The 12,056-nt window shown below is 54.3% G+C and overlaps 1 protein-coding gene across 1 annotated transcript; it reads right to left on the bottom strand.

Annotated features, from left to right (window-relative positions):
- Positions 1 to 39: 39 nt before the first annotated feature.
- LOC117013596 (arachidonate 12-lipoxygenase, 12R-type) lies at positions 40 to 11,715 on the bottom strand. The gene is made up of 15 exons (XM_033090906.1): positions 11,312 to 11,715; positions 9,736 to 9,940; positions 6,964 to 7,045; positions 6,762 to 6,848; positions 6,525 to 6,647; positions 6,116 to 6,219; positions 5,597 to 5,769; positions 5,226 to 5,369; positions 3,966 to 4,169; positions 3,628 to 3,714; positions 3,140 to 3,309; positions 2,753 to 2,874; positions 834 to 934; positions 467 to 637; positions 40 to 287 (listed from the first exon to the last, which is right to left on the bottom strand). The coding sequence occupies exons 1-15, from the start codon at positions 11,456 to 11,458 to the stop codon at positions 108 to 110; spliced, it is 2,100 nt and encodes a 699-aa protein (XP_032946797.1). The 5' UTR covers positions 11,459 to 11,715; the 3' UTR covers positions 40 to 107.
- Positions 11,716 to 12,056: the final 341 nt, after the last annotated feature.

Below are 12,056 nucleotides of genomic sequence, written 5' to 3'. Positions count from 1 at the left end.
TTGAAGTGGGTTTTTTTCTTTTCTTTTTATTTTTTTCTTTTCTTTTTTTTCGTTTTTTGAAAACAGACGGGCTTAGGGCGTGAAGAGGCGAGGCGAGAAGGGCTGTCCTAGATGGAAACGCTGTTCTCGATCAGCACTGGGTCTAGGTAGTAGTAGGGGATAGGGAGGCGCTTGTTGCGCTGGCGTATGTTGTGCGAGATCTCCGCCAGGCGCTGACGGAAGGTCTCCATGCTCCTCCGCGGGACATCCTCCACGAAGTGGATGTCGGGGAAGTGACCCAGGGGCCGCTGCGGGTACAAAACCGAGCAACTGAGACACAGCGGGCCCCCACCCCTCCGCCCTGCCCGTTCAGGAGCCTCTCCCTTGACACCTCCCTCCTGTCCGTTACCCCCCTCCCCAACTCCCAGCCTCCTGCCTACGCTCATAGTTCCCCCACCCCCACCTGCACCCCGAGGCCCCAGGACACCTTGTCGTCCGGCTCCCGGCTGAGTGTCCAAAGCACCAATAGGGTGATGCACGTGGTCTTCACATCCGGCAACGTGTCCATGAAGGTCTTCAGAGTTGTCAGCCCCTTGGCCTGCATCGGTGGGTTCCGCATGGATGATGGGAAGTTGGGCATCCAGGAGGTGAACTCCAGCTGGAGGTGGAGTAGAGGAGGGGTTCTGGATCAGAGAGCACCCCGGGACTCTCGAGTTTAAATTGAGGCTGGGATTGAAGCTGGAACTTGGATTGAAACAGGTCAGGCCCAACTAGGATTTTTAGCTGAGGTTGGGACTGGGACTAAGGTTAGGTCTGGGCCTGGGGCTGGAGCAAGGGTTGGTGAGCACAGGTACCTGCCCTGTGTTGACAGCTGCGTGCTTGGCAGAGCAGGTGTAGATGATGATGGTGACATATCGTATCAGCTCAGGCACTGTTCGCAAGCACTTGGGGAAGCCTGTGCGGCAGGACAAGGCGGAGGCAACGTCAGTCCTGCGCTGGTCCTGGCTTGCCGGCAGAGGGCGCAACCAAGCCCATCTCAACCTGTCGTGCCTACACTTAAAGCTGCCACATCCTTGCCCTCATCCTGCCTGCTTGTCCCTCCTGTGGCCACAACCCCATTCCCCCAGGCCACACCACAAACCTTGGGGAGGGAGCCTCAACTTGCTTTGGTCAGATGTCCTCCAGGGCTGCCCCAAGCACCTGCCTGAGATGGGACCCTCAGATCCCTCTTCTAGCTCCCTTAGGGGGACCTCTTGGGTCCCAGATCTCAGAGGGGAAAGAATCCTGGCTTTAGAAAGCTTTGGAAGAAACCTGGCTTTCTTGCCCTGAGTCAGTACAGTCCCTCATCTAGACCCCACCACACACACACACACTTCTTTTGAGACCGCACTTTCCAGATAGATTTCTCAGTAGCCTGGCTCTTGGTTGTACACCTAATTAGGCTTCTTGCTTTTCTCTCCTGTTCTCCCAAGTAAGCAGCCAGCCCTGGTTGCCATGGTGACCCCAGGTTCCAAAAGTCCAACACATTCAATCCAGACCCATCATCTTCCTCCCAAAACCATCCTCCCACCAGGCTCCCATCTCAAGAAATGACTTGTGCCATCTACCCAGCTGTGAAAACTCTAAACCTGAGAGTCACCCTTGGCCCCTCCTTCCCCCACCTGGCCCCCACTGCCAAACCCAAACCAGTCACCAAGTCTTGTCGTTTCTATTTCCCAAGTCTCTCTGGAATTCTCTGCATCCCCACAGCCCCCACCTGGTCAGGTCCCTGTCACCTTCCTACTGGACACCACAGTAGCCTCCCAAACTGTCTTGTGACTGCTGGTGCAGCCCAATGTTCTAACACACAAATCTGATCTCCCTCCAAACCCCTCCATGGTTCCCTATGGCACTCAGAGTAATTCCAAACTCCTTAATCACGCTGTGCAACCTGGCCCTTGCCCATGACTTCAGCCTTAGCCCCCCTGGGAGCCTGCCCAACTCCCACCCTCAGCTCTAGTTGCAGGGACATATCAGCAGCTCCCAGAACTCTCCAATGCCACCTCTGTCATCTCACAGCTAACCTGCTCATCCTGCAGATCTTAGCTGCGATCTCAGCTAGATTTTAGCTTGCTCCCCAACACCACTCTCTACCTACCACCCTTCCCCAAGCTGAGTTAGGTGTCTCTCCTGGGCTCCTATGCCCCCCGAGCTGCACCAGTTCTGCCATAGTGTAAGTCCCCCTTTACTTGAGCAGTCCCACTTCCCCCAGTCTGTGAAGTTCTTGAGGGCAGCACCTTCACCTGTCTCATTCTCTTTTGCCTCCCCAGTAACCAGCACAGTGGTTGTCACATCATAGATGCTCACTAAATACTTGTTGAGTGGGTGCCCAAATGGCATGACCTCAGGATGCTCTCCCCCACTCCTGGAACCTGCCAGCTCCCCACCAGCTCCCCAGACTACAGCACACTCTGCCCTTTCCAGTCTAAGCTCATGCCTCATTTCTTAGTCCACAAAGGTTCGTTTCTGGGGTGGGGGACTGGGACCCTTCCAGGTCTCTACAGAGATAACCTACAGTCCATGAGCTCAGACAGGGACCAAAAGACAGGCATGCTTTCTTCCCCAACCTCTTCGAGATGCCACTGCTCCAAGGGACAGGAAAGGGCCATGACAAAATCCTAGGGCAGTGATTTAGCCTCCTTCAGCCCCCAATGAGACATGCTCTGGCCCAGCCAAGGTGGCCCACCCCACAGCCCCAGGCCCCTGTTGGATGCCCAGGTGCCCAGGCCCATACCTGAACTTTCACGCCCTAGTAGACACTCCTTGAATATCTCCTGCACCCAGGACTGCAATTCCGGGTCACCCTCCACGGCTGCGTCACATGGGTAATAGTAGGTGATGATCTCTGTCACATACCTGACCAGGGGACAGGGCCTCAGTTTGGACCCTCTCCCTGCCCTGCCCAACTGTGCTGCTCCCACCTTCCCCAGGATGCCCTGGCCCCAGAGCTGCCCCAAGCCTGTGGGTGGGCAAGTCCTATGGGGCAGAAGTGGCAAGGGTAACTTGCCAAAGTCAGAAGGTGTCACCAGACACAAGCTGAAGTACTTCAAGGCTCCCCACGCCCCCTCCAACACCTCAGGGTGTCCACCCTGAGTGCCACCCACTGCTGTCCCGACCTTACCTCTCCAGTGCGTCCCACACTGCTAAGCAGTCATCGCGGTAATAATATCCTGGCAGGTCCTGAACCCCGCGCTCCACAAAATCATTGGGGAGGTAGCAGCTGTCATAGGTCATCTCTGCCAGAGCCCGAACCATCACTTCAGCAAAGCCCTCCAGGCCCAGAGACATACTCTGTCAGGGAGGAGGCAGATACTGGGGTCATCGTGTCCCTGCAAGTCCTCTCCCCTGAGGCTGGCACCCGTCTCTCACATAATCTAGTGAGTGCTCTCTAACCCCTGTCCAGCCTTCCCTGCCCTTGGAACCCTCACATGTCAGCCAGCACACTCAGCGCCTGCCTCTGTGTCGTGCTAGACACAGCATCCACCCTAACCAGTTCCCTTTCCATGCCCCCTCGTGATCTAAAGGCAACTGGGAAGTCCTGCTTTTAGTCTAACTCAAAAGCCAGAATGAAAGCAAATTTCTTGCTGGGGTTGGGCGCAGACGTCTTACCCTGGAGGAGAGCCCCCCCTCATTGAGGAGGAGGGCCCGCCCAATGCTGTTGATCTGAATGGTGTATCGGGTGTGAGGGATGAGGAGCTGTGAGAGGAAGCAAGGAGGACAATGAGAGAGAACGGAAGTTATCCCCCAAAGGACCTCGGCACCCCCATTTCTGCAACATCAAACACTCTCACTGTGGGAAGTCCCCACTCAAGCCATGTCTTACGGGTGCCCAGCTGCCTCTCCAAGTCTGACTGGAATCCCTCTGACTGCTGAGTGAACCAAGTGGCTTTCTGAGGCTGGGTGAGGGCAGTGATGCTTCACAGAGGTCCCTTTGTCCAAGCCCATACCTTGTAGAGAGGGTGGCACATGGGCAGCTGCCTCAGCACAGCCAGGCAGAAGGCCTCAGCGATGAGGTGGGTCCCCAGCAGGTGGGAGACGGCTTCATGGCAGAAGAACTCAGCGTTGCGTACCCACGTTTTGGCCAGCAGCCAGTCCCACTCAGAGTCGCTGGGCAGGAAGATGGGGCAATCGGGTCCAGGGGTCTGGCTAAGCTGAGGGTGGGTAAAGAGAGAGGGTTAGATGAGTGCAAAGACCCACACACAAGGGCCCCCACTGCAGGAAGGAGGCCAAGGGGAGTCTGAGGAAGTATAAAACTCTACCCCCTATGCTCCAGTCATTCTGGTCCCCTGAGCATACCAGGGCCTTTCTTCCCTCCTCACATTGGCTTTTGCTGTTCCCACAGCCTGTAATCCCTTCCCCTGTCCCTTTCTCTACCTGGTAGCTCCCACTGATTCTTCAAGAATCAGCTCATGAGCTGCCTCCTCTGAGAAGCCTTTCTTATCTCAACCCCATGGCTGCTACATTCAGTTGTGCACTGCACAAGGGTACCCAGCACCCTGGGGGGAGACAATTACTGAAAACTAGCCTACACTGTTCCACGAATGAGCCAGGAGCATCAGGGCTTGACTCGTCCCCAGAGGGGTGATTTTTTTCTAACTTGGATATGACTTTAGTGGGGACCTCTGGGAAGGGGTCCCCTTTTCTGCCAGACCAGACTCCCACGGCAGCAGCAGACTCACAAGGCAGACTCACTAAGTCTAATTAGCTCAATACTTCCATGCTTATACTCACAGAATGCACTCTACACACAGCTGCACCCACAGGAACCCAAGTTTATGCATGGGAGGCACACAGTGGCAGCATACAAACATGCACATGTAGGGACACACAGAGACTCAGCCCAAGGCTTACACACAGGGCCACACACCAGGCTCATCACCAGCCACACACATAAATAGGGACATACATACACATAGGTATATTCTCAGATGCACACACAGGGACATATACTTATATGGACACACATGCTTACACAGGCACACAGGCAGAAGCCCTCACAAACAGGTGCACACATAGGGACCTAAGGTTCACATGTACACACACACACAAGCTGACCCACTCACTACACACTCACATAAAAAGAGGCATACAAAGTATATACACAGGCGCCCACACTTACATAAGTGCACACACACATTCATGCACATACGGAGGCTCACACACTGGCAACACGCTCACACAGCAGTGGGGCCTGCACCCCTAAGCACCTGGATGGCAATGGGCATCATGTTCCCTTCCGGGTCAAAGTGCAGCAGGCAGAGGGGGGCGCATTGGTGCTGCTTCTGGCCGTTGAGCTCAACAGTGGGGATGCCCTCCAAGATGCGGTAGTCTGCCAGGTAAATGTTCCCCTTCTGGAGGGGAGCCGCGATGAGTAGACAGGTAGGCACTAACACGGGCACCCATGACCCACACCTTGGATACAGAGTGTCCCCCAGATGCAAGGGTTGGCCAGGAACCAAGTGGGGGAGAAGGAAGGGGGTGGAACTCTCTACAGGCAGCAGAGGTGGGGAGAGATGGGGATCCCAGGGAGGGAGGAAGGCCAGCAGGCCGTGGAGGTCTCTGCTGGACCAAACCTCACCTCCAACTCCGCTTGCAGGCACGTTCCTTCGCCCAGGAACGGGGCCACCATGTCATCTGTGACGGGGAACTTGTCTGGAATCTGCGTGCAGCGGCGGATCAGGCCTGGGTTGATGCCATTGAGGTATTGGTACCCAAAGAAGCTGTCCTCTGCCCAGTGTTCGGCCACGTATTCTGGGGGAGGAGGATGGCGCAGGAGCGTCATGACGCGACCATATCCCCATCAGGGACAGAAAGGCGTGGGGCCAAGGCCCAAGACAGAGGAAGACAAGGGACACCCAAGAAGAAAACGAAAAAGCCCTCATCCTCCCCTTGAGCGGCCACAGGGGCCCAGGCGACGTTTTCCAAGGGGCCGCCAGAGGGCGCGCCCACACAACTCTCGACTCCTGCCTCAGGTTCCCCGGTTCCTCCCACCCCACTGCGCTGACGTGGGGGTCCTGCCTCCTGGACGTGTCTTGGGTTCCTTCCGCCAGAGATAAGTAGGTTCCCCCTGTTCCATTCGTGATGCCCCACCCCATACCGGAGACAACAGACTTGTGGGCAGGGAAAATTTTCTTAATGTCCTTCAGTCTCTTCCACGACTGTTTGCAGTCCACCAGACCGCGGAGTTTGAACTTCAGTGACCTAGGAGATGGGATTCAAGGGAGGATGCCAAATGCCCGCAGAGCTGCCCTACCCCACCTAGGTCTCGGAGTCTCAAAATCTCTGGGTTCAGGGTCTCCTGGGCCCACAGCTCAAGGTCTTTCTAGATCTGTCTCTGACTGTCACCTCTCAGGTTCTCTGGCCCGTCTCTTCAGCTCCCTCTGCCTTCCTGGCTGTTCCAACCTCCCGGCCGTGGTGGAGGTGAGTGAGCATGGAGCAGAGGGAGAGGGGCAGTCTTTTCAGGAGCCCTCACGACCACCACCCCGGTGCCACTCACACAGACTCACATGGGCCCCAGGCGAAAAAAGAAGGAGGCTGTCTTGATGAAAGAGAAGCGAAGATTTAAGTTCAGGAACCTGGTGGCCTTAATATTGATGAGAATCGGGAATCCGGGGATATAACCATTCCACCTGTGGGAAGGAGAGCAGGGCTGGGAACCTGCATCTGGAGTCCAGGGCTCAAAGGAGGGGGCAGAGTCCAGGGGTCTGCCCTGGGAGGGTCCCACCACTGCCTCAGGTCCTTACTCAGGCCGGTTGGGGTTTCTCCGGACAGGAGGGCGGTAGCTGGGGATGTGCACGTAGTTGGGCAGGCCAGGAACAAAGACCCTCCAGCTGCAAAGAGAAGCCGAGTTGGTGGGCCCTGATGGCCATGAACCATCTCAGGGACAGAGGGCAAAGCCATCACTGGACCCCTGACCTCCCTTAACCCGTGCCACCCTCCCCTCACTGGTATAAGTCCTGCTTGGCTCTGATCTCCTCCCGTCGGTGCTCCAGAAGGATCGGGAGTGTGTCATCTGCTGTTGTCTTTCCTGTAGGTATTCCAAAAAGGGGGCTCAGATCGGACACCCCCATCCCCCCAGTCCCAGCCTCTGCCTGCCCCTGCCCACTTCAGGGATCAGAATTCTCTTCTGACTCCCAGGTCAGCTGGGGTGGGGGGCACAGCTAAGGATGGGGAAGACTTACTCTGGGAGAAGGACAGAGGGTGTGTCTCCTCCCAAAAACTCAGAGGAAAAGAACAGGGACGACCCTCCTTCCTCTCACTCTACCCCTCAAGCTGGGCTGTGCTGCTGTAAGGAAGTCTCTCTTCCAGACACACTGACACAATGACAGTTATTTAGCACTTACTAGGTAAGGGCACTTTCTAAACACTTTTCTTCTATTAATAATGTAATCCACCCAAGAACAACCTTATAAATCAGGTGACTAGTATTGTAGGCTCACAACCTGCTCGCCACAATTCCAAAATCCAACAGGCTATACAAATCAGGTTGGTTTGTTTTTTCTACAAGTTAGGCACAAATTCCTTGGTCAGCAAAACCTGCTCGAAATTTGCTTGAAGCTATAGACAGTCTTCATTTAACTTACTTAGTGTAACTATTCATAGTTTTTGCTGCAGAGATATTAGTATATTTGATTAGGGGGTGCTCTGGTGGATATATCACATAATATATGGTGTGTGTGTGTGTGTGTGTGTGTGTGTGTGTATGTATATATATATTTATATATATATACAGAAGATACATAGATAAAGATATGTATGTATCTTTATATATGTATGTGTGTATATGCATTTATATATAAAATCTGAATTTCAAAACCCCTCTGGCCCTCACAGTTTCAGTTAAGGGAAAACATCATCACGCTTATTTTACAAGGAGAAAACAGTCAATATTACATAAAGAGAAAACAGTGAGCTAGGATTTGAACCAAGGCAGTCTGCTTCTGACCACTCATCCACCACCCACTAAAAACCACGAACACTTGTTAAGCCTTTTAAAAACTCGTTTTAGAGGTTGTTTCATTGGATTTTCACACCAACCCTATAAAGTAGGTTCTGTTGTTAGCCCCATTTTACAGATGAGGACACTGAAGCTTAAGAGAATTCACAAATTGACCTAGCTATCCAGCTAGTACATGGGGGAGCTGAGCTCCAAATCCAGACCTGTTTTTCTCCCGCATCCTGGCTGGTAGTCCCAGGCTGGTGTGTGCCTCTCACTGCGGGCCCATCATTTTCCCTCAAGACCCCTTCACCAGCCTCTCCCTTCTCCATCTGCCTCAGCTCATGTTGTATTCTGGGTGAACAGTGCCCGCTGGAATTGTTCAACCCAGAGCCCCAGCTCAGCTTCATCCCCAGGGTGGGAGCCTCACTCCTTTAAGGACCTAGCAGGTGACTCAAGTCTCCCTGCCCTGGTGTTGCGTGGCAGCTGCCCCACCCAACCCCATTCCTGCCTGGCCACCCAGCATCACTCTGCCTGTCCCCTGCTTCCATGTTACTCAGACATATCACTGTGGGAAGATGCTCCACATCGCCAGTGAGACCCTCCTCTTGGCTTCCTCACCCTTCCCCAGGCCTGCCTCTCTCTGCCCCTCCCACTTAAGCCCCTGTGCCCCTGCTCCCAGGTAAAGGCTCTTGCCACAGGGAAATGAGAGACAGAAGAGGGTGGCCAGCTGCGGGGAAGATGGAGCTTCAGGTCCCTGGGCCCCCTCAGCTTTGCCCTTCCCTCCCACCCACCTCGAGGGAGGCCAGAAGAAGCTTGGGTGGTGGAGCCAGGGGGACAAAAGAGGACAGGCCTGCAGTCCCCATGTAGCAGCCACATATTAGGAAGCTGGCCTAAGCCTGCCAGACAAGGGCTGTGGAAAGGATAAACATAAGGAGCTCAGGCACTCAGGTTTTGTCACTCTTGCATGGGAGCCACTGAGCAATTTGAAAACAGCTGGGCCACCAAGGAAAACCCCAACAGTCTGTACGAGTAACAAGGCCTCCTACTGGAGTGGGATGGAGCCTTACTGGACTAAGAGGGGACTTTAGAATTAGCAGTGAGTCCTGTTAGAGAAATAAGGTGTCCTGATGGGGTAACAGGGAGTCCTTTGGAGCAGAACATCCCATTAGTCTAAAAAATGCTAAATCAGAAACTCAGAGCCTCATAATAAGGCACAGGTCCTCCTGTTATAGTACCATAGAGAACTGTTGAACTAACAGCCTTCTTAATGAAAAACAAGGCAGCAGTTGGAGTGCTGGGGCATCCAATTAGAACAACAAGGTATCGTGTCGTAGTCACAGAACTCTGCTGGAATAACAGGGAGTCTTTTCGGAGTAGCAGGCCATGCTATTTGGAATAAATAGGACCTATCAGGGTCCTGAGGCCTCTACCCAGAGTAGCAAGTGGTCTTTTCGGAATGGCCAGGCAACCCATGGGAATCTAGGAGAGGACAGTAAAGGTAACAGAGAGCACGCTTGTCTCCTGCCAGAACCTGGGAGCCTGACACTGTGAGGGTCATTCCATGCCTCATACATTTCCATTCCTCAGGGTGCAGCCCAAGCTGGGCCCAACACAGCAGTGATGACTGAGAGTAATGTGTGAGAGTGGCAGACATTCCTGGGAATCCCTGTGGGGCTGGCCCCTGGCTGACGTAGGGAGCCCAGAGTGGCCATGCTGCGGAGGCTTGGCCAGAGCAAGGGACCAAATGAATGGCATGGGATGGGGTAATGAGGGCTTACCTGTAGCTTCCCGAAGTGCCAGGGTCTCGTAGCCTTCCATCCACTGGTAGGCGGGGAAGTGGTAGATACGGCCACTGGGTGCACAGATCTGTACGTAGTTGCAGTACCAAGAGTTCTTGGGAAAGAAGGAGTAGCGCTCCTTGTGCAGACGGATGATGATGAGCTCCCCCAGGTCCTGCTGGCACTGGACAGTGTACTCGTCCACCTGGGCAGGGTACAGGGCCAGCTGAGTGTGTAGGACTCAATTCTGGCTTCTCAGGCCTCCTACGAGTCTGGCTGCTCACCTTGGCCCTGCTCATGCCTCACCTCCCTGAACAGGGGTGACCTGATCTTTGGGCTCTCCTCCCACCGCTCTAACCTGACTGTCCCCTGCTGGGACCCATCTACGCAGGGCTAGGCAAGACCCAAACCCTCCTTTTTCTCCTCTCAGAGCTCCTGAGGTCCCATTTTCCGACCCACCTCCCCACCTGTCTGAGGCTGCAGAAACCAGGCAGATCCCCAAGGGCTGTTGTATAAAGAAGCTCAAATGGAGTTCAGGGCCCTCAAGCCTCCTAGTCTTACAGTGGGCAGAGGAGGTCCAAATAGCCCCTTTTTCTCCAACTTATCAGTGAAGATGTGGAGATTCAGAAATGGCCACATAGAGTGATCTATTAAGGTCACATAGCAGCAGGTGGCTGGACTTGACTCAAATCAGGTCTGAGGGGTGAGGGCCCGGCAAAGGGTGCCTTCCATCACGGAGCAGGCAGGCCCCCACTGGACGGGATAGTTCGATGCCATTTGAAGTTACAGAGACTGCAATATGAATTTAAGCCAGTTATGATGCACCTTACCTTAGAAAAAGTGAGTGAGAATAGGAGAGAGAGGAATGAGGGAGGAAGGGAGAGAGGAAATGGGAGAGGATGAGGGAAGAGGGAGTGGAAAGGGAATGAGAAAGGAAAAAAGAAAAAGGGAATAGAAGAGGGTTGAGAGATGAGGGGTGTGGAGCGAGTAATGAGAGAGAGGAAGAGGGAAAGAGAGGAGAGGTGAGAAGAGGTGAGAAAAGGTGAGGGAGAGGGATGAAGAATGACCAAAAAGGGATGAGAGGTGACAAACTAGGCAGGAAGAAGGATGGTCCAAAGACAGTGGAAGGTTGGGAGCCAGGTCTGGGTTGAGGGGCATCCAGAGCCATTCTTAGCGACCCACTGCTTTTAGACCTCTCCCAGAGCTCCCGAGCCTCTCCTGGCCAAGCTCTGTCCCCTTCCTCTGCTCACCACCGCTCCTCCTCGTGCTCCCCAGACACAGTCACACATATACACACACACTACACACATAACACACACTCACACATATACACGTAAACTACATATACTCACACAGACATGTACACACCCCACACACCTACAAGCATACACACACCACACTCACACATATACACATACGTATATACATATACACACCAAACTCGTAATACACACATACATGCAGACACATATACACCACACTCACACATACACATACACCACATTCACACACACACACACACACTCACACATACACACACACAGACACATACACAAAGATTCACACACACACTCACCGCTCCAGTTGCAAAGTCTCTCCCAAAGTGGTTCAGCAGCTGTTTATGGCTCTCTCCTTGGGTGCCGACGATGGTGAGCAAGATGGAGTCCATTGTTCCCGACATGAAGTCGGTACCAGTGGCCACCTTGACTTTGTAGGTGGCCATGGCTGCTCTTCAGGAGGGAGCTCAATCCCAGACACTGTGAGGTGCTGTATGGAGGGTCCAAGCCAGGTAGGGGAAGCCACACACAGAAGAGTGGAAAGGGCCAGCTTCCCGAGATAGTAAAGTGAGGCAAGGGTGGCTGACCCCCTAACAGCCCAGAGCCTGGAGAAGCTCTTGCCCTTGGCGGGCAGGACGGGAGCCAGGCAGGCTGAAGTGAGGCGGTGCTGCTGGCTGGTGAGCCAGCTTCTGGGCTGCAAGCCCTTGGGAGCAGGCAGGGAGGAACAGGAGGCAGCGCGCTGGGCCTGCCTCTGAGAGGGCGGATAGAAGATGCCTTGAATAAAGGAGACTTCAGGGTGGGGGAGCCAGTCCGGCCTGAGCCAGGGCCTCAGGCAAGTTGGGGGAGGGGTCTGGGCGGGGCCTCCAGATCTTTATCAGCCTAATAAGCTCTTTCCTTCTGCCCGCCTCCATGGCCTGCAGAGCTGGGCACCCCATGGGTAGTGGGTTACGGCATTGGTTTTGGGGCCCCCAGTGGGTGGGGGGTAGGGGAGAGGGTGCAGCACAAGCTCACTGTACAGCTGGCCTGCTGCCTGGCATTTCTCTC

This window comes from Rhinolophus ferrumequinum, chromosome 21 (assembly GCF_004115265.2).
Source record: "Rhinolophus ferrumequinum isolate MPI-CBG mRhiFer1 chromosome 21, mRhiFer1_v1.p, whole genome shotgun sequence".
Taxonomy (NCBI): Eukaryota; Metazoa; Chordata; class Mammalia; order Chiroptera; family Rhinolophidae; genus Rhinolophus; species Rhinolophus ferrumequinum.
Note: the sequence above shows the minus strand (reverse complement) of the source record. Positions and strands in the feature narration are given on the sequence as shown.